Source organism: Marmota flaviventris, chromosome 12 (assembly GCF_047511675.1).
Source record: "Marmota flaviventris isolate mMarFla1 chromosome 12, mMarFla1.hap1, whole genome shotgun sequence".
Lineage (NCBI taxonomy): Eukaryota > Metazoa > Chordata > Mammalia > Rodentia > Sciuridae > Marmota > Marmota flaviventris.
In genome coordinates this window covers 57138719-57161601 of record NC_092509.1, presented here as the reverse complement: position 1 = coordinate 57161601, position 22883 = coordinate 57138719, and the positions used below count along the sequence as shown (strand labels likewise).

Below are 22883 nucleotides of genomic sequence, written 5' to 3'. Positions count from 1 at the left end.
TACCATCTCTTTGCTGAGACTGCTGGTCTTCATGTTTTTTTTTTTTTTTGCAAATGGCTGACCCAAGATGAAAATCTTGCCCTTACTGTCCCAGAAACTGGTTCCCAGTTTTCAGTTATCTATCACTATATATCATCCCATTCCAGTAAGGAGTGGCTTAAAATAACAGTTTGTCATCTCTCATTCTGTGGTTTGACTGGGCTTAGCAGGGGCAGCTCACCTGCTCCTTGGGTATTATTTGTCTCTCAAGCGTCCACTTTCAGCTGGGAGCCCACCTGTGGCCAAGACATTAAAACCTCTCCTCTCCAGATCCTCTTTCTACCTGGCCTCACATCATTCCATAGCTTCATTTGAGCTTCTTTCAGCAAGGTAGCTAGCTTGCTGGGGGGAACTTTCTAGAAGGGCAAGCCCTGATTTGCAAGTGCTTAACTTATCAGGCTTCATGCGTGATAATATCCCGTGGGACAAAGCAAGTCACTTGGACAATCTGACAGTCAATAACACAGGCCGTGAATACTTGGGCCACAGTGCAATAGTCTACACCAGTGTCCTCAGAGGAGACCCAAGTGGGGGAGGGAGTAGACGGACCTGGAGAGTTTATATGACTTATTCTTTGACCCCCAGTGGCAGAGCCAATCAGGGAAGGTGACAGGAAAATAGGCCAATAGTGAGACATCTAATTGTGAAAAACTAAGTTCCCCATCATGGAAAGTATTCAAAGACCACCTCTCGGTGGGGATGTATGTGGAGGGAATTCTTGCCCGCGGTGGGAGCTGGACTAAATAATGGATAAGCTTCCTTCCAACTCTCAGTCTATTTAAAGCTCTCCTTGGCAGCCTGAGAGCCTTTGTCTCACAGATAGCAAATTCACGTGTCAGGCTACTTGCGAGGGGTGGGGGACTTTGTCTTCTAGGTGGGAAATACCATTGCTGAGTATTTAGGGATTTGGCTTCTAGGTGCTGGCAACATTCTTTGTGCTCTCATGGATTGACAGCTGCATTAGGAGTGAGAGGGTGGAGCTTCCTGTCCTGTCCAGTCCTGTGAAAGACCAACAGGAAGTCCCTAGTGGCCCTGGACAGGTATGTCAGGTGGCCTTGCAGGAAGCTCTTGGGCTCCATGGAGGAGCCAGGGGATGAGGCAGAAGTGGGGGAAAGGGCAAGGAAGGCTCTGGAGGGCCGGGAGAGGCCACTCCCCTCCCTCATCTTATCAGAGCAGCTCAACTTTTGCGTCCTTGCAGTTTTCTTGTAGGATTTTTGTTTGGTTTGGAGAAAGGGGTCTAGGGTGGCATTAAGGGAGGGCTGCTGAGGTGAGAAGGAGCAGGCAAGGTTGGAGGCCAGAGCCCAGTGTCAGCTCCAACACCAAGGCACAATTCTGGAACCCACTGCTCTGAGGATGCAGGCCTGGGATGCTTGGTGCTTCTTACCCAGTGGTGGTACCAAGTCCACCTAAAGGTGGTGAGAGGTCTGCAGATGATGAATCCTGGGCCAGGGACACTAGGATGTCCATTCCCCAGGAGCCCTCAGGGAGAGTAAGGTACTGGTCCTGCACCAGATCTCACTGGAAAATCTGTTGCTTCTCCCAAGTTCCCAGATGACCCCCTCTGGGTAAGCCTGGAACCCAAGTCTTTTGGCTCTAGAGTACCCGGGTCCCTTAAGGCTAAGGCACTTTGTGACTCAGGGAGTCCACCTCCCCACCTCAGCTCCAGGCAGGCATTCTTAGGGCAGCAGATCCAATGAACAACACACCCTTTCTACCTCAAGACAGAAACAGATGGGGCCAGTCAGGTGGTCAGGGCTGAGTGTGTTGGCCTGAGCTAGTGCCTCTGTGAGAAACAGGCCACTGCGCTAAGCTCTGGGCCTGTCTCGAGGACCTTCCTGTCGCTGTTCCATGACACTCCCCCTACTTAAATTCATTTTGTGTTGTCGTGAAACAGATGACCACAGATTTAGCGCCTTGAATTGACACAGATTATTCTATCGCGGTTCTCCTGGGCCAGGAACATAAGCACGGCCAGCTGGTTCCCTTGCGCGGGGTCTCCTAGGCTGCCATCCAGGTGCTAGCTGCCAGCTTGCTCCTGGGGAGTCTCCACTCAGAAGAACCCACTTCCAGGCTCACTCAGGGCGTTGACAGAGCTCATTTCCTTGCAGCTACCCTGCTGGAAGCTCTTACTTTTTGACGGCATTGAGTACAGGCTGCCTTCAGGTCTGAGGCCCCCAGCTCCTTTTCACATGAGATCCTCAACCTGGCCACTGACTTCCCTGCTGGCTCCCCTTTCCCCTCTAGAGGGCGCAGTTTCCCCCGACCTTTAAGTGCAACAGCGTTGAGTCAGGACTACTCAGGAGAATCTCCCTGTAGATGGACTCAAAATCAACTGCTTTGGGAACCTCAGGGACATCTACAACATCCCTTCATCTTTGGTCATATGCTATTGGCCACAAGTAAGTCACAGCTGCCCCTAACCCTTAGACTTAAGGGGAGGAGGTTATACAGGGTGTGAAGGGCAGGGGGTGGGAAACTTGAACACTAAGGGGGTCACCCCAGGCTCTAGGACCCTAATCCCTTCCCTCACTGGCTGATTGGGACCTCTCCCCTCTACTTTCCCTTCACAGCTCATCCTGACCTGCTTGACCCTGTTGGTAATCTAAGGTTCAATTTTCCATCTTACCTCAGAACAAGTTTTCTCCTAGCTGTTGAACAAGGTAAAAATCCCCGGATCAAAGAAGAAGTCCTCCAAAGTGGATAGTGCATTACTACGGTGTGGGGCCTCTGCCTTACCCCAAAGAAGTGACCAGTGATGGATAATTTAGATATCTATGACTAGTCATTAGAAATGATGTATTCAAGGGGCTGGGGGTGTAGCTCAGTGGTGGAGTGCTTGCCTAACATACCTGTTGTCCTGGGTTCCATTTCCAACACTGCAAGAAAAAAAAGAAAAGATAAAAGAAAGATGTATTTGGATGCTGGGAAGGCCACTCTCAATTGCTCAGTTTAGATTACCGCTCCCGGGGCTATCTATTATAGAGTGTTGGGGTTGTGCATTCCTCCTCCTGCCATTCCAGAGGATGACTGGCCTGATACATCATCTGCATTTTGTGTGATTGGCAGGTTCCTGGTACCAAGGGAATTGTCCCAGTCTTTTTTTCAAAGTGTTAATAATGTTAATGGTAGTAGATCTCATTAATTAAGCACTTACTGTGTGCCAGGCATTGTGCTATACATTCTGTATAGCCCTTGATTAACTCTATGAGGTGGATATTTGTCCCCATTTTAGAAATGTGAATGTCTGAGAGTCTGAGCCTCAGGTCCAAGGTCCCAAAGTTGGTGAGTGGCAGAGGTAGGATCAACCTGTCTCAGGAATGTCAGACTGCAAACCTGTGTGATATTGTCTCTTAGGCGCTGAGTGTACCTGCCCTCAGTGTTGGTATGCATGCACCCTGCACATCTCCAGTCCCAACCACGGATGGGACTCTCTGAGGCAGCCCTCAACTGGCCTAAGGGAGTGTGAAGGGAGGGAGTATGGGGCAGAATGGCTGCTCCTGGGCACAGGCCAGGGTGGGGGACCGTTCTGGGTCCCTTTGCAACATAGCATCCCTGGGAGCCCCCTGAAACCTCAGAGGTACTGACATAAGTGCCGAGTAGTTAAGAGAGAAACAAATCAACCCACACCGGGAACTAAATGCCAAGAGAGACCAGTCTGTGGTGCCTGCCAGAATAACAGAGCTTCATGTCCCTGTGTGTCATCACAGGAAATATGAGACCACGCAACTGGTGCAAAAGCAGCCCAGGCCTAGTGTGCTGCCTCGTGAGGTGGGAGAGAGGGGCTGGGCAGTCCAGGCTGTCTAGGCTGCTGGACAGAGGCTGCAGGGCTAGGCCTCCTGTTTTTAGGGCCAGAGGGCTTGTGGCTGATGGACTTGGAGACAGATCACTAAGGAGACAATGGGTCTCTGCCGTGACCCATCTTCAGTATTTGAGAATGCCCAGGACTGACAGCAACTGATTTCTTGGTTGGTTGAACTTTGTTAGTTTTCTTTGTTTTTTATTATATTAATTTCATAGATAAATTCTGTCTTCATAGATAAGTGCATATACTCCCACATGATCTGCTAGAATTTGGATTTTGAGTGTTCCCTAAAGATCTGTGTGATAAAAGCCTGGTCCCTAGGGTGGTGCTACTGGGAGTACCTTTAGGAGGTGGGTCCTTTTGAGAGAGATCTTTAGAATATTGGGAGCTGAATTTGAAGGGGATTGTGGGACCCTCAACTTCTCCTCTTTAGCTTCCTGGGCATGAGGTGAGCAGTTTTGCCTTACCACGTGATCCCACCTGGATATGCTGCTTCACCACAGACCCAAAGCACGGGCCAACTGACCATGGACTGGAGTATCTAAAACTGAGTCAAAATAAAACTTTTTCTCTTTATAAGTTGATTATCTCAAGTTTTTTGTTATAGTGATAGAAAGCTGACTAATAACCTTTGGGACCTGGTAAAGATGACCTTCAAGATAAAAGACATGCTCTCTCTCTCTTTCTCCTTCCCTCCCCCAAACCCACTTCTGCCTTTTCTTCTTTCTCTTTTTCCCTGTTTCTGTTTGAATTCCCCCTGGCTTCTTTCATCCTGGAGCGAGTCATCAGTTCTGGGACTCCCACTGCTTCCGAAAAGACATCAGTGAATTGGGGGATGTCTGGGACAGTTGAATAATAAAAATTGCATTGGAGACACAGGAGTTGATTGGCTGCTTGGATGAGTAGGCGAATTCAATTCACATTGATGAACATCCAGGATGTGCCAGCCTGTGTGCTTAGCCCTGGGTGTGGGAGTGTGTATTAGGGAAGAGAAGGTGGGTCTTGTGGGGAGATTTTAGAAGCCCAAGTCTGACATTAGGGATGCTCAGAGGATGGGGAGAGGAATGGTCAGAATCCCTGTCCTCCACAGACTCTCCTCCTTTCAATTCCACTTGGGTCTCTGGAGATGGGGAGAAAAGGGAGACCAACTTTCAGATTCCAAGTCCTCTTCATCATCTAGCCTTCTTAGCACCCCTCCCTCCCAGACACACCATTTTTGGTCCCCTCTGTCATGCCCACGGCCACCTGCAGTCTCTTTCTGTTGCTGCCAGAAATAGCCTCAATCAAAGGAAGTTTCCAGTTAGGCATCTGACCATTCAGAAAGTGCTCCCTCCCTGGTTGTACCCGAGTGGAGGGAAAGAAACCTCAGGAAACGGAAGGAAGAAGTTTTGTTACCTGAGACCTGGGGGAGGTGGCATTCTCGTGAGTGTCAAGATTAGAACTCTAAGGCTTCCTACCCATCTTGGAGGTGTCTTTCCCTGAGACTGTCCAACTCTTGTCCTCTCTAGCCTGAGATTAGAGATGTCTGCTGAGGTTCCCACACCCTCAGCTCAGGGGCTGGGGAGAAAGACAGTAGGGAATCACACAGATGTGGTCAAGGCCTGGCCAGATGAACCATGAGCGAGAATAAGTGGGGTGTTTTAAGGTAACCCCATTTTTTTCTGCTCATGAGTTTGATGTATTGTTCAGGTCTTTGGCGGTAATTAGTAATTACAGGGAAACTCAAGACTTAATCACCACAGGGTTTAATCAAGACAACTGGTTTGTGTGTTGATTATGACTTAATAGATTTATTAGAAGCTGAGTGTGGTCTGAGTGAGGATAGGCTGTTGCACTGGGAATTAGAAAAGAAGAATGAAAGCTAAAAGCTAGGAGGAAGGTGTGTGTCTGTGTGTGTGTGTGTGTGTGTGTGAGAGAGAGAGAGAGAGAGACAGAGAGAGAGAGACAGAGAGAGATAGGAGAGAAGAGAAGAGAGGAAACCAGGACATTTTGAAAGGAATAAGCAAGTGGAATGGAGTGAAAATTGAGAGAAATCTTTTGGGATGAATCTTTCCAGAAATTCAAAGGAACCATGCAATGTTCGTTATTTAACTTTTCTGAGCTGCTGTTTCTTCACTATTAAAATGGACATAATTAATACCTACCTCATGGGGTGGTTGTGAAGGTCAAATGAGATTGTGTATATGAAAAAAACTGAACATGGTACCTGCTATAGTTTGGATCTTCAGCGTCCCCCAAAGGCCTGTATGTTGAGGGCTATGGTGCTGTCGGGAGGTGGTGGGACCTTTACAAGGTAGGGACCTTTACAGTGAGAGGAAGTGAGGTCATTGGGGGTGTGCCCTTGAAGAGAACAGTGAAACCCTAGCCCTTCTTTTTTCTTTCATTTTGCTTCCTGGCCACCAGGAGGTGAACGGTTTTCTACCCTGGGCCCCTGCCATAATGCATTGTGCTGCCACAGGCCCAAAGCAACAGGGCCAAGTGACATGAACTGAAACTTCTGAAGCCATTAGCCAAAAATAAACTCTTCTTTCTTTTAAATTAGTTATCTCAGGTATTTAGTCACAACATTGGAAAGCTGACTATCACAGTGTCTGACACCTAGAAGAGGAGTGAGTGGATAAAGGAAGGGGGAGGAAACAGAATGATAGAAGTCTATAGAACAGAGAGAAAGGTTACATGGAAGAGAATATTGGTAGAGACTGATTCAAGTGCTATATATAACTGCCGTGGGCTACAAGCCCCCCAGCATCGATTCTTCCCTGCTTCTATACTAATGCAATTTTTATTTTACAACAGAATAAAGTTTCCCAGCCTCTTTTGTAGTTGGATGAGTCCATGCCATAAATTCCAGCCAATGGATGTAAATGGAGGAGATCTAGAAATGTCTAGGGGCTGCCTTTGACAGGAAGACACAAGCCCTCTCCTCCCTCCTGCTCACTGGTTGGTGTGCCATCTTGAACCATGCAGATCAAATAATACCTTAGGAATGTCAGTGTGCTGAATGGAAGGAACCCGGATCCCTGGCTCTACAGGCGCCTGGAAGCATAGTCAGTCCTGATGATTTTGGGGAAATGAGATGCTTCACTGACCTAGAATTTGATGCAAGGGAAAAATAAACCAGTACCTTGTTTAAGCCACTTTGATGTTGCACCTTTGTCATACACAGCCCGAATGACTACATTCTAACTCAGAACTGCCCAATCAAACTTTCTGAAGGGATGAAAACGTTCTCTATGTACTCTGTCCAATATGGCAGCCACTAGCCACAAGGGGCCACTGAACCCTTGAAATGTGGTTAAGGTGGCTGAGGAACTGAATTTTAAGTCTTACTGAACTGTGATTATTTTAACTTTAAATTTAAGCAGTCACATGTAACTAATGGCCACCATATGCAGCAACATAATAACTCAAACAAGTGTCATGTGGACTGTAGGCTACTGGATCCTCTCTGGAGACAACCCTTTTGCCCTTTAAGCTACTTCTCCAAGTAGAGAAGAGACCTCTGGGGAAGGACTGGTCCTCTTTTGCTTGTGCTGCAGCAGTGCAGGGACCTAGGAGTCCTTGGTTCTTCAGAGAATGCAAAAATGTCCAATTTCAACTGCTTTTAGACCAGCAGGACTTCTGTAGGCTCTCCTGTTCTCTCTATAAGAGTGTTCTGCATTTTTCTTGATAACCTGTCTGCAGCTGCAGCCTTACCAACTTTAGAACAATGTAAAAAACTGTTTGTATAAGAAGCAGAACTTGCCAGGGCAATGCTTTTGCTCTGAGTATCTGCTGTAGGACTCTTAAAGAGACGTAGTCTCCTCCTTGGCCTTGCTGGAACAATCTCAACATATTTTTCTCATATCATCAGACCCTAAGTTTGGTGTTGCAAAGTTTCTTTCTTTGGTCCTTAGATACTGAACAAAGCAAGAATATGGTCTGACAGTGAGCCTGGGGCTTACTCTGGGTATATATTAGTCAGCTTTTATCACTATGAGAAATACCTGAGGTAATCAACATATAAAGAAAAAAGGTTTATTTTAGCTCATAAGAGTTTCCAGTCCTTGATCAGGTGGACCCAGTGCTTTTAGGCTTATAGTAGGTATGAAGATTGGCAATGGTGGGAGCATGTGGCAGAGTGAACTGCTCACCTTATGTCAAGAAATGAAAAGAGAAGGAGGAGGGGGCCAGGGTCCTATAATCACTTTCAAGGGCACACCCCCAATAACCTAAAGACCTCTTACTAAGCCCCACCTCTCAAAGACTCCATCACCTCCCAATAGTGCCACCCTGAGTATCAAGCTTTTAACATATGGGCTTTTGGGGGACATTTAAGATCCAACCCATAGCAGAGTCCTAGGTGCCTTCTGTTCAGAGCTGCTGTGTCCAAGCTCAACCTTCCAGGATGGATAGTTTCTGTCACCCTTTCCCTTTGACTTCCTCGGAGCATAAGTTTCCAAAGAACTCCATAAACAAATCTAGACTGCCTTATCTGATTGTTCTTCTACAGACAAGATCCCTGACCCCACTGTAAAAAATATTAAAGAGATCCACAGAAAAGAGGGCCTTTCCAATAGAACAGAGCTCCATGCTGAGAACAGCAGGGCACTTGATCGGAGGATGGAGCCCTCAAGCCTTCACTTGTTACCCTTGACTTCAGAAGCCTTTCTTCCCCCTTATCCTGCTCCTTTCAATATTACACCATTATGGGCTTCAGGAGCTGAGGGCGGAGAGCAAGTGTCTCTTTAGGAAGGAGGAGGGGAAACCCCACCCACAGAGGAATCAGAAAAATGAACCAGTTGTTCCAAAGACCTGAAATGATAATACTCTTCCAAGTTATGATCTAATTCCACAGTCCTGTTCTTTTGGGATGGGAAGGCTATAGACATGTAAAGTCCTATTAAGCAAATGGATAAAGGAGGCACAGAGAGATGACTCGGTCTGACCAATCGCAGCTGGGTAGAGTGCAAATGTGAACAGAAACCAAGCTGGCACTCTGATCACATCTCACATGAGTAGGCTGTGTCTTATAAAAGCACTCAGAAGATGGGTCACTGGAAGTCAGCATGGAGAAGGAAGTCCAAACATGTGGCCCATGTAGTTCAAGAGACTTAGAAGGTTAATTACTAAACAGTCCACTTACTGTTTTTGTAGTAGACTGTGATCATAATAGTTATGTTTGTCTATAGCATGCATCCTAGTCCCTTATCTGGTACCATCTATCACAGTACCATCTATCTCTTTGGAAGCAAGTCTGTGTACTTCTCAGGTTTGATGGAGACTGTGTCAATCATAGTATCCTGCCCATCACAGGACCTGGTACTCAACTCCAGCACACTGGCAACAGAGACTGATTCTAGAGGTGGGCTCATTACCCAAGATGGAGTAATCAAATTGCTTTCCTGTGAGAAAGAAAGAAGTCTTTTTTTCTTGGGCTTGCTGGGCAGGATGTAATTCTGGGTTTTCAGAGGTCATTGAAGCCACATACAGAAGGAAGCAGGATAGAGGTGGCGGGTGGGGGTGGGGGAAATTTCAGACCTCCTTTGTACTTTGCAGTTATGTAAGGCCATTATATCACCTAGAGCTCTATCAGAGAGGCAGAAGCATCAGAATCGAATAGATGATACATAGATGAGTTTTAGTCTCTTTTCTGTTGCTATAGCAAAATGCCCGAGACTGGTTATTTTGTAAAGAATAGAAGTTTATTTGGCTCATGGTTTTGGAGGTTGGGAAGTCTCAGAGCATGGCGCCGCAATTTGTTCAGCTTCTGGTGAGGTCCTTAGGTCACATCATAACATGCTGGAAGGCTTCACATGGTGAGGGAGCAAGCCAGAAAGAGCTTAGTTTTATAACAAACCCACTTCCACAACAACCCCTAACTCACAAATAAATTCATCCACTAGAGTCCACATGACTTGATCAGCTCCCAAAGTTCCAGCTTCCAAATACCATTAACGTGTAACTTTGGGATTACATTTCCAGCTCACAAAATTGGGGGACACATTCAAAGCATAGTAAATTGATAGGTAGACAGAGGGTGGATTTCTTACATGGAATTAGCTTACACAATTAGGGTCTTGCTTAGGGCAGGCAGTCAGTAAAGTGAAAGCCCTAAGTGGGCTGGAACCCATGGCAAGGATAGAAGCTTGATAGTATCCACAGTTTGCAGGCTGGAAGAAGGATCCAGGGGCACAGGACCGCAATTGTTGACCCAGCAGCTACTGGGAGTGTTTCTGTCAGGGAAGTCCTAAACTTCCTAAAGTTTCCAGGTAAAGAGCTTAAGTCAGGTTCACCCAGGATTATCTCCTGTTAATTAACTTGAAGTCAGCTGATTGGGGAGCTTAAATCACATCTGCAGAATTCCTTCACCACAGCACCTGAAAGAGAATTTGACTCAAAGGTCTTTAGGGTATGTGTCTACCTCAAAATGGCTGCTGACTACCTCAATTGAGAGAAAATGTTTCCTGTAGTGATTCCTAAATGAAAACAACTTAGAAAGGGAATTCTGGGGGCCTAGGCAAGTTGACATATCCCAAAGCGGGATGTGTCCCCTGTCCCTGTTCTTTTTTTTTTTTCTCCCCATAAGTTAAATTGAGTTGGGTTTCTATCACTTGGGGTAAAAAAGGTTCTGATTCAGTTGCCATTGATTTATTGAGTGCTTCACACATATTATCTCACTTCGTTCCCACACATACCCAAATGAGGCAGGTATTATTTACTGTTTTAGGGACTAAGATTCAGAGATGTTATGAAACTTGTCCAAAGACACAGAGCTTCAAAGTCTGTCTTTCCACTGTCCATGCCTCAGTACCAGTCCTTGCCCAAGGAAGCCATCCCAGTTGGAATGCAAATTCCTTATGCAGTTGGAAGCTGACTTAAGCAATTTTTTTTTCCAGGTAAAAAGAGAAGTCCAAAGCTGATGTACTTTATTCAAGCCGATGACAGAACAAGGCCAAAAAATAGATTTTTATCTTCCAGACCCAATGCTTGGCCTAGATGAATTATTTGGCTGATGGAAGCAATCGTTTGATCTGTTTCCCTTGTTGTGTTTGTGTCTGATTTTTTTGAAGATTATGATTTAAGGTTTTTAACTTTTATTTGGAGGCCTATTCTTACATGAAATAAACTCTCCTACAAATGTCAGCCATCGTCACAATGTCAAACAGATGCTTGAGACACCTCTTGCAAGACTTTGAGTGCTTCACACATATTCAAGAGAAAAAGAAAAGTGCAGAGGAACAACATCAGGTATGAGAGAGGGGGCTGCACTGCAGATTTGACAGATATTAGAAAGATCCCAAGAGGTCTTAGGATGAACTGAATGTCACAAATCCAACAACTTTGATGAAATGGATGAATTCCTTGGAAATGGACACAGTGGGTGAGACCCCGGAGAGCTGAACCCCCTACCTGCCAAATCCAATGGGTATTTGAGATTATGTGATCCCTCTGTGGCATTTGCCACTGCTGACTGCATCCTCCTTGAAATCTTCCTATTTTGGCTTCTGGGAAACATGTTTCTCTATTTAAACTGCTTCCTTCCTCTTCCTTCTTTCTGCTTAATTGCAGAACCCTCTAGTGACTTTCCTTGCCCTTACTCCACATTTACATACAGGGCTTTAACTATCATTAGCATATGTCGATGCCTCCTAACTCTGTGACCCAAATTGCTTGGCTGAGCCTCAGTTTGATCAAATAGCCAGCAGCCATCTGGACAATTATCTATGCTAGCCATTTAATCAACGAGGACCTGCCCACCCTCCCCCTTGAATTTCTTCAGACCCCTCAAACTCAACAATTTCTCTGTCTACTAATAATAACCAGTTATGATTTGGGGCGTCTTCTCCCATTCTGCATCCTTGAAGGTTGGGAACAGCTCTCCCATCCAGACTCCACATGGGCACCCCACAACCTATCCTTCTCACTATAGACCAAGTGCTCTTCCCAACCAATACATCTTATAATGCTGGTTTCAAAGCCTGGAGTCCTCTTTCTTTAACACTCCTTCATTGAGAGGTGGGCTTATCCTTAAGCAGTCTTGTGACTTCTTTGATCAGAGCCCTGCGCCAGTGATAAGATGTGTGACTTCCAAGGTGAGGGCAGCAAAGTCCATGCAGGTTCCACGGGCCCTGCAATGCTCATTCTCTGGAGACCTCCTCTCAAGAAGTTCTCTGTCAGAACCCAGCCGCCATATTGGAAAAAGCCAAGTCATATACTTTGCAGCTGAGCCAGTTTTCAAGTTCTCCCAGTCCAGCTACCAGACCTGAAAATTCTTTTAGAAGTGAATTCTGTGACCCCAACTGTTCAGGCCACCAGCCATTTGAGTGTTCCCAGCTGAGGCTCTGGATACCACAAAGCAAGGAAGAAATGTCTCAGCTGTGGGTTGGCCAATCTCCTGACCACAGACTGTGATCATAAATAAAATGGTTGTGTTAAGCTGCTAAATTTGAGGCTAATTTGTTACATAGCAATAGTAACTGGAACATTCATGTCACTCCCTTGCTTAAAATGTTTCAGTGATTCCCCATCTCCATCAGGATGAAGTCCAAGTTCCTTTAACTCCTGCCCACCTCATCAGATACAGCTCCTGTTCCTGCCCATCCCAGCCCTAGTCCCATACATACTGCAATTCCTGGAATATTCGCTACTTTCCTAGGCTTTCAGACCTCGTATGTGCTGTTACTCTGGCTGGATATCAGGAAGATGACCAGATATTCATGAGATCATCTGAGTATTGTGGGATGCAAATTCATTTCTTTCTCTAAAATCCTCTTTTTTTTTTTTTCCAGGAATAAAAATCAAGTGGCTCTAAAACAGTCCAGGTATCCTGCAAAAGAATATCCAAGGAATGTGGGCTGTTTTCTAGATCTTTGAATAAAATAATGGTTATGCAAATGGATTCCAAAGCCAGATTGCCTGCATTCAAACCCCAGCTCTGTCACTTCAAGTAGATGACTCTGTGCAGGCTACTTAATTTCTCCGAGCTTTAATTTCCCAATCTGTAAAATTGGGTAATAAATAATACTTCATAGAGTTGAGGTAAGAATTAAATGAGTTAAAGGGTGTAAGATGTTTAGAATGGTGCCTGGCAGAGAATGCTTGGCTAAATAAGTGCTTGTTTAAAATAAAAGAAATCTGTTTACTCTTGTTCAAGGCCTGCTGAGTGTCACTTTTTTGGAGAGACCTCCTCTGATGTCTCCCCATACTGGCTGGTTTCACAGACAGGTCCGTGTTGTTGCAGCACTTTCAGCATGTCACAGCTTGGCATTTGTCACTGCCTCTGTAATTCTAACACTGTGGTTGTCAGTGTCCCTCAGTTCATCTAACTGATTCTTGAAGGCAGGGGCTGAATTTTATTCATTTTTTTTTATTTCCCTAGAACCTGAGTCATAGTAGGCTTTCCATAATGTGTATTAAATAGAATCTTGCTTTGGTTTTACAAATGCAGTAACTGAAGCCCAGGAAAGGCTAAATGAGTTCTTCTAAGCTATACAGGTAATTAGTGGCTAAACAGAAACTAAAACATTTTTTACTGCCAGGCCTAAACTAGTTATGTGTGTGTTAATACCACCACTAACCCCTGGCCATTTGCTTTTAAAATGATTTATCAGACACTTATAAAATAATCTGAGTGCTTTTAGCATCTTCTGAGTCCCTGGACCGATTTAGCATCAATCACTATTATTCTTGAAAAAAAAAAAAAGAGGATTACAGGGAAGGAAGTAGATTTGTCTCCTTCCAATTATTCAGACGATTTGCTGAATATCTGGATAATTCTGAAGCCTTGAATCTTCCTCATGTGAGAGGTTACTTTCATCCATTTACTCTTTCCAGATGCAGAAGTGAAAGAGGTATTATTGAGAAAATTAAATTCCATAGGGGGTCTCCTGCTGCCGTCTGGGACACCGCCAAATCTTGCTTATCTCAACTGCCAAATTGTCAACACCAGACGGCGCTGTGTCCTCACTACGTCGAGTACACAAAAGACTGTGGTGACCCCCCTCCCACCTCGCCCACCCCCGCCAGCACAGTCCAGGGGATGCTTCTCAACACCCGCACCTCTCCTCTGCAGCAGGCGCACTTCTTTTCTCTTTTCGAATCAGTGCGTGGACCAGAGTGTGTGGTAGTGGTAGTGGAGATGGTGGAGGTGGTGGTGGGTGTGGGTGTGTAGATCAGTGTCTCCTAATCTACACACCTGGCTTGGTGTTTGAAAAGCTGTAGCTTCTGCTGGCAGCTCCATCATGGAACCTGGATTGCTTTTTCTCCGTGACTTGAAATACATTTAAGTCAGAACGAATCCGAGGGTTAGTAGGTACCAGGAGCTACCAGGAGGGTTAGTAGGATACCAGTAGGTATCCCGTGCTCCCTTCGCCCTAGCATTAAATGCATCCCCCAGAGGACGGGACTCATCCTTGACGCTTTGCCAACGGTGTCAGCTTAGCATGCACGCCTAGTTCGTGCTGTTCCTTCGGCGAGATTTGGGGTTCACCTGTCCGGGGAGGGCGAGGTGTGTTCATCCCACGTGGACAGCCAGCTGTCTTTGCGTTCCTCTTCTCTACTTTCTTCCCTTCGCCCTGATTTTTCATTTCTTTTGAGTGATGCGTTTGGGGGGGAGAGGGGTTAAAAGGGGGGCGGGGTTGGGACCCAGCAGGGAGGGGCGTCGGAGCGCTGTCACAGAGTGTCACGCTGCCCTCCCCGCCCTCCGCCGGGGGTGTGGAGCGCGGCGGAGCGAGCTGCAGAGGGCCAGGCGTGTGGGGACGCGGGAGGGCGGAATTCTCCGGGAGTCGCGCGGCATACGGAGCCCGAAGCCGGCGGTCGCCTGTTCCTGTGCGCTGGGCGGCATCCCGGGCATCGGTAGCCCGGCTCCCGGAAAGCGTGCCTGACCATGGAGTCTTCGCATAAAGACGCCGAGACGGCAGCAGCGGCGGCGGCGGTGGCAGCGGCAGACCCCCGGGGGGCGTCCTCGTCGAGCGGGGTGGTGGTTCAGGTCCGCGAGAAGAAGGGCCCTCTGCGCGCCGCCATCCCCTACATGCCCTTCCCCGTGGCCGTCATCTGCCTGTTCCTCAACACTTTCGTGCCAGGACTGGGTAAGACTTGGTAGCTGTGACCCCTGAGATCCGGGGCCAGCCTCAGGAGGGCTGGTAGGAAAGGGGCTGGGCGCAGCTGGAGACACTCCGGGGGCGCCCACCGACTACAAGTGCTGCGCCCGCGCTCGCCAGTCGGTGCTCCCAGTGTCCGCTAGCAGGTGGCAAAAGAGTGTGGAATGGGCACTCCGCAGGAGAGGTGTCACTCCCAGGTCTCCAATCCACAGGCGAGGTGACTGGGCTGGGAAGAGCTAGAAACTTTGTGAGGAACGTTGGAGATTGCGGGCGGTGGCCCCGACGGCTCCCAGGTCTCTGGGCTAGGCTCCTGTCCAGGCGTCGGGAATTCTGTCCCTCCTTTCCGTTTTGCGCACCCATTTAGCAATCCGTCTGGCTGCCTGGTCGGGCCCTGGTGTCATCGATATTCTAAATATTATGCAAGCCCGTTCCTTCCAGGAGAGTGGTGCCAGAGCAGGAAGGGCTCTAGAGCCAACTTGGTGGCTTTTGAGGAGTTGGTGGATCTAGGGGAAGTGGAGGCAAGCAGAGTATAGGGGACACTCTGCAACCCCCTCTGCGTTCGCGGAGAGAGAGCTCTTTAACCAGTCTCTTCCACCTCCTTCCCGAGTGCCAGCACCCCCGCAGGGCGCCAAGAGGATGGTGGGCGATTTTATTAGTTTGGATGCATGTGGGTTTGGACTGCATCTGGCTGGCCAAAGGTGATCCACAGCAAGCGGAGAGCGGGCCCATGTAAGTTTGTGTTGGATTCAGGCTGCCTGGAGGGGCCCTGGTGGCATTGATATTCTAAATATTAAAAACAGAGGTCCATCACAGAGGTAGTGATGCAGGATGAGTAGAGGTAGAGAATGAGCCTTTTTCCTGACCCTCCCTCCCTCAACCCCAGATCTCTGCCTATACCTCTTCCCCCACCTCCAACTTGACCACTAGCCACTGATCTTGTGTGCAGAGATGTGACCCCTCTCACTGGTGCTGGGGGTGGGGGTGGGGGAGAGGCTGACACCTCTTGCTTTCACCTCTGGAGAAAGCCTGCCCCTGCCGGCTAGCCAATTGCAGCACATGGGTCCGAGTTCCCAAGAGCAGAGGTCAGCTCCAAGTGGTTTTGTGTTTTACTTTGGCCTTTCTCACGGCCTTGCTCTTAGCCAGCTTGAAGGGACCTCACGGAAGTGGTCACCAAGGACATGCCCACCCACAGAGGACCTGTTCATTTTCCCCTTGTCACATATTTGCATATGAGCCCCAGGGGGCTGTGTTGGCCAGGGGCTCTATCTGCTTGAGCAGAAAGTTGAGTAGTCTTTAGTTGGGCTTCCCTCTTCAGACATGCCTTCAGCAACCTCACTCCGTTCCCTTGACCCGATTTGGTGTCATCAGACCAGCCCTTCTGGTACTTTAGAGACTTTCAGGAGGCAAGCTGATGCTAATTTAGTTGTGTCAAAAATTTCTACCTGCTGGAGTAAAAAAAAGACCTCCTTTCATCTCTCTGGAGAATGTAAAGATCATAAGCATCTGGTTTCTACTTTTTTTTTTTTTAAGTGGTGAAGTAAATGCCACCCTATAGGCTTTTGAGGAAACAAATGCATTGGTGCCAGATGGGAGTGGTTGCAAAAGTTCCTGTTGCCCAGGGAACCACCCCTGTGGGAGACCTGCCAAGGAGATAGCAGCTGCCCATCCATGCACCTTGCATGCCCAGCTGGGTCTCACTGGCTAGGTACCTTTTCTATCCTTAGCCTAGCTTCAATGACATCATCCATTCAACTCAACCCTGATACGTCCTCCCAGCATCCAGCTTCAGTTCCTTCCCAGTTGGCTTTGTTAGATCAGAATCCCATGGGATTTTAATTAAACACACACATGCACGTGCGTGTACACACACAACTTTCTAAGAAGCCAGGAGAAAATAAAGGGGAAATAAGCAAACTGCAAAAGTAATGAAACAGGTGAGACATGGGTGTAAAGACTTCTGAATTTTCAGTGACTTAACCCAGGCATTCTTCCCGCCCCCATTTTGCTACAGTATAGTTTCTTGGGTGCACAGGTCCTGTCTCCTGTCCACAAAGAATGTGAACTCCCTGACCCTTGGTAGTGTTTCTTATCTGTAAGTCAGGGATACCTGTCTCTCCAGATTGTTGGGAGGATGAAATATGATTACCTAAAGCCCAGGGTCAGGTGTGTAGGAAGATGACCAGAGATGGTGGGTCTATCCTGCTACTTTGCTCTTCTGTAGAACTGAGCCCTGATCCCATATCCAGGTGGGGGTTGCTGTAGCAGTGGCAGCATTGCTTCTAAGTACTTCTGTTCTTTCTGCTCAACTCTCCACCTGTAGTGGGGAGACCTCAACAGATCATGCAAATCTTGCAGATAGTTGGTGTTTTGTTTTGTTTTGCACCCCTCTCCTGCCCCCCTCACCCCGACTACCTCTGCCTAGGAATGGTTTGAATTGGCACCAGCTCTTGGTATTCCTCTCCTTAGCCCAGATCTTCTCCAAGTCCTCTTGCCTTATTGGAATATCCAGTGACAACTGAACATCTATGCTGTTTCTGCTCTTTGATGAAATGCTGCTCCTTTCAATGTGTTCACTCATTCATTGGGTCAACACAGACATCCATCATATGTGAGGCAATGGGGTGTATGAGAATGAATGAATCAGTCAAGATGTCCTGGACTGTTAAGGAAAATTGATAAAACTTTGCTGAGTGCTATGGGGGCAGGGAACAGAGTATTTTATCAGCAATTAATTGTTCCTGAGGGTTGGAAAGAGCATCTTCCAGAAGTAGTGGTGGGTTAGAACCTTCTGAGGAAATCTATCTATCTTATGACCCCAAACACTTGCCATCCTTACTACAGTCCCACTCCCTGGGAACCATGTAGACCACTGACCCAAAGATTCCTTCATTTTTCTGGAAACTTCCTTCCTTAAAAGTCCTCTCCTTGTTTGCCAATTGGATGACAGAATAGGCCTTTTTTTCCCCTCTGATGTAGGTGTCTCAGGTCTACCTAGTCTTCAGGACCTTGGAGAAGCCCCATCCTTAAAATTCCCCAGATTCTTCTCTATCCAAGCAACAGTACTTATCAGGATAATGTTCATAACAAAAGAGATGTTTCCTCTCCTGGGAAGTGCATGGGAAGGGGAGGTAATTTATGATCATCTGACTCCTCATTGGAACATGACAAACAATTTCTTAAAATGGACTATTGTGAGAGAGTGATCCCCAGCCCTGTTTAGTGAAATTCTACTGATTAAGATCATTGCCAGTATCTTCATGTCCAATAGAAGGTGTAGATGTATATATGCCATTTTTTATGCATGTAATGAAAATTAATTGCTATGCCCCAAAATGGTCATAGAATTTGTCAGTGAAGGATTATAACTGTGCTTCCATATTTAAAAATTATATCTATTGTGATTTGGAAAGACAAAAATGTTGATGACTCAGATAGGGACAGGGCAAGTGGGAAGGAGGACTGACCATTAACCACTCCATCACACTGATGCTGGCCATTAATCTACTGTTCAATATTACACAAACATTTAATCTATCCCTAATACACTGCTTACTCGTTGACACCATTAAAGTCTTGTTTCTCCAGTAACAGCACCATAGGCTGGCTCAGTTTCTATGTCTCTTTCCTTTAGGCCTGAGACTCAAACAGATGATTAATCATGCCTACCTTGTGGCATCTTTTGTATTGATGACCTTGTGTTACTGTTCTGAGAGTTCATTCTTTGCCTAGCTACATAGATTGTAAATTCCTCGAGAGCAGCAACTATTTTAAATTTCTCCTTGAAACAGTTTGCTATAAATGAATACACATTGACAGAATTATACTCCTGGAACAGGCGTTAGAGATCATCTGGTCCAAAGCCTTTTATATAGAAGTGAAGTAGGCCTGAGGATGCTTGGACCAAGCAGGTTTGCCTCCTCTCAACCCTACTTCTGGCAGCCATAAAAAGCAACCCCAAGATGAAATTAACCTAGAGGGCAGTGAGTTTTCATTACAGTGGAAGGATGGTAGGCTCCAGGAAAGAGGTTCTCTGAGGATGACATGAGAAGGTAATAGTCCATATAATAGAGACTATAATTGGGACACTGTGAGAAACCAAGATTGCAATAAGAAACAGAAAGAAAGCAAAACCCATAAGGTAATAAAGATAAAAAAGCTATGCAAAATCATTAAGATCCCAAGGTGAAGCAAACTGCCCAAAGAGATCAGAAGGTTAGTAGGTTTCAAAAAATAATAGGAAGATGCCAAACAATAATTAAAGTGAGGAAGGATTAGGAAAATATTAGGGCTATGATACACAAGGCATATGTTTCTTCTGTCAAAGGGAAAAAGGAAAGGTAGTCATAAACTTCAGGAAAACCAAAAAAAACATTTTTATGAAAGGCATAACTCAAACATGAAGCAATCCAAAATGTGGCCTGATTTGCAGTAAGTGGTAGAATTTAAGATAGATTCTTAAATGCACAGGTCTGTGTCATTGGAACAGTGGTACAGGATATGGGCTCTTTTACTCTGCAGTCAAGAACATTTGCTTAGTCATAATGATATAAATGCTGCTCAGTGCTTTTCAATTTCTAAAGCCAACAGCAAACCACTGAAGACTTCTTAAGAATAGCTACAAAGGAGCATATAAAGATTTCCCACCTTGACAATGTAAAATGAAAAACACAGCTTGCAGAAGTTGGAGAATGAAAGAGGAGAGAAGTGGAACTGTGAGAGAATAAAATTATTGTTCCCAATTATTCACCGTTCTCCCTGAAAGGGGATGATTGTGCATTCCCACCTGATGCCATATGGCTTGGCTGCCTCTTGTAGGGAGAGAATACTTCCTTCCTTGCTCATTGATAGCAGGCTTCCCATGTGACTTGCTTTGGCCTATGAAGTAGGAATAGAAGTGGCACAGGACATACTGAACTGACACTGTAAGAGGCATTGTTAGATTCTGCCATTGTTCTTTCTCCTTTTGCAAGAATAATGGCAGGTCTCATAGGGGTACTATGTTTCCACCTGGTTCCCAACACATCAGAAACAGGGCATAACAGGCCATGTAAATGAGAAATCAGCTTGAGTTGCTGAGATTTTGTTGTTAGCATTGTTACTGTCCCAGAATTATGTGCCAAAGCTGACTAATATGTAGAGTTAGAGACATGAATAACCACTTCATATAAAGTGGGGAATCAAGTGATGTTGGGTATAGTTGACAGATTAAGAAACAGATAGTATCAAAGTGACAGGTGAATAAACTGCACTGGCAAAATTGGGGCCATGGAACAATAGTGATGTGCTGGAACAAAGTTGGAATGAGAGTAACATGGAGATAAGGAGTGGTATAGGCAAGCTAACTCTTAAGTATCATAGCATAAATTCAGTAAGTGATACTTCAAGTTGATGAAACATGAAAGAGTAAGATAAGCACACTGGAGATTAGAGAGAAACTGCAGAATTACCACTGTATTGGCATCATTGATTTTCCTCTGTCTACTGGCTCATTCCTCAAAGCATATATACCTGCCGAAATTATCTCTCATCTTCTAAAAATAGTCTTTCTTGAGCCTGTACCCCTCTCTGGCCATTGCCCATTTCTTCGTCGCCCCCACCCCTTAGAGCAAAATTCCCTGTAAGACTTCTCTGTTGTCTCCAGTTTCCTCTCTGTTTCTTGTGAATCCTCTCTATTCATGTTCCACCCCTATCACTCAGCTGTACTGCATTTGTGAGGGTCAGCAATCTCTTCCAAGTTGCTAAAGGCTGTGGTCAATTCTCTGCCTTCCTCTTCTTGGCCCTCTAAGTAGTGTGGAGTTCTTGCTCCTTGAAATGATTTCTTCACTTGGCTTCTGTTTCCTTATATCTTGTGGCTTCTTCTCTGTTTCTCTTGCTCTTCTTAACTTGGAAATTCCCCAGCATACCATCTTCTTGACTTTTTTTTAAAAAAGAGAGAGAGACAGAGAGAGAGAGAGAGAGAGAGAGAGAGAGAGAGAGAGAGAGAGAGAGAGAGAATTTTAACATTTATTTTTTAGTTTTCGGCGGACACAACATCTTTGTTTGTATGTGGTGCTGAGGATCGAACCTGGGCCACACGCATGCCAGGCGAGCGCGCTACCGCTTAAGCCACATCCCCAGCCCTCTTCTTGACTTTGATCTTCTCTCTTCTACCTGTACTTACTCCCTTGATGACCTTGACCAATCTCTGGACTTTAAATTGCCATCTCATGATGATGCCTCCTAAATTCAGATCCTTAGCTCAGCCTTGAACTCCAACTGTTTTATATCTAACTGTCTTCCTCACATCTCCTCTTAGAAACCAAAGACATCCTAGACTTGGCCAAACTCTTGGTCTTCTTCCCCAAATCTGCCTCTCCTTCAACTTTCTTCATCTCAGTAAAATGGCATCGTTCTTTTGACTTGGAACAAAAACTGGGACTCATCCTCGAGTCCTCTTTTTCTCACACCCTATACCCAATCTGTGAGGAAACACTCTTGGCTCTGCTTTCAAATTCTATTAATTATCTGACCACTTCTTACCACTCTGGCTCAAGCCTCCATCTTCTGAATTATTTCAATAGCTTCTTAAAAGGTCTGCTTGCATTTATTGATGTCCCTTACAGTCTGTCCTTACCATATCAACCAAGTGATCTTCGTAAAACAAAAGTGAGTCATATCATGTCACTTTTGACCCCAAATCCTCACAATTCCCATGTCACTCAGAGTAAAACTCTATACTACCATAGACCAGAACTGTCCAATAGAAATATAATCTAAATCATACATGGAATTTAAAATTTTCTATATATATATATTTCACTTGTATTATGAAAAGTAAAAAAGAACAGGCAAAATTAACCTTAGTAATATATTTAACTTAAGGTAATATATCCAAAGTATTATCATTTCAATACACAAGACAAAATCATTGATGGGATATTTTATGCTTCCATTTTTGTGTACTGAGCTCTCAAAATCCAGCATGTGTTATCCACTTGCAGCACATCTCAGTTTGGACCTGTGTAATTTCAAGTAGATGTGTAAACAAAATTTGCATTTCTTCTGAGATGCGAGGAGGAAGATAGCCATTAGTGGGAATGGAGTGGTCAGTAAGAGATGTGTGTTTTATTTCAATGAAGTGTAGACAGCCTGCTAAGCAAAGGAGAATGACTTCCAAGTGACTTCAGCATCATCTCTCTCTCTAAACGTGTTTGTGCTCCTACTATATGCCAGGTCTGTGGTTGGAGCTGGGTCAAAGAAGATGAATCCCTGACTTCCAGGAGCTGACAGGCTAATGGGAAAGCAGACTCATGAACACAGATGGGGGTTTGTGCTTTCAGGGAGCATGCAATTCAATTTGCAGCAGTGAGGGGATGCTTTCCTAGCAAACTTGGAAACTTGGGAAATGAGCAACAGGCTGAACAGAGTGACCTGGAGGACACTGAACTAAATGATTGCAGTTCTGGGCAGATTCATGATGCCACAAAGCATCATGAAAAGGGAGGTGAGCCAGGAGGAGGAGGCTTCAGGCTCATTCTGATTTCTCAGTAGCATGACTGTGAGCAGGTCGCTTATTCTGTCTGACCCTCTGTTCCTCTGTTGTAAAAATGGAAATAATAATCTCTGCTTAGATGCCTCACAAGGTCATTATGCTCTGTTAACTGCAAAACACTCCATGGTTGTAAAGTGTTATCATTATAAATTAGCATTCATGTCAATTGACAAATTGCCTTTATTCCCAAGATCATTCCTGGAGTCTTTCTCAGGGTGACACCAGCGGATGGACGTGCTGTGCAACAAGCACTTCCACCTTTTTCAGCTTCTTGGTCCCGCATGTCTGACAGAGCTAAGACCTGGAGTTCCTTCTAGGCATCTTTGTTAGTCAGTTTTCTATTTCTATAACAAAACAAGTGAGATAATTAACTTATAAAGAGAAGAGAGGAAAGGTTAATTTTTTCTCATGGTTTTGGAGATTTCAGTCT

The 22883-nt window shown here is 45.7% G+C and overlaps 1 protein-coding gene across 2 annotated transcripts in view; it reads left to right on the top strand.

The window, feature by feature from the left end:
• The first annotated feature begins 14708 nt into the window (after positions 1–14708).
• The window catches only part of Stum (stum, mechanosensory transduction mediator homolog), a 63941-nt gene continuing 55766 nt past the window's right edge, over positions 14709–22883 (top strand). For both annotated transcript variants that reach the window (XM_071600019.1, XM_027954729.2), the window contains exon 1: positions 14709–14910. In XM_071600019.1, coding sequence (XP_071456120.1) covers positions 14709–14910 — 202 coding nt within the window. The remainder of the gene's footprint in view (positions 14911–22883) is intronic.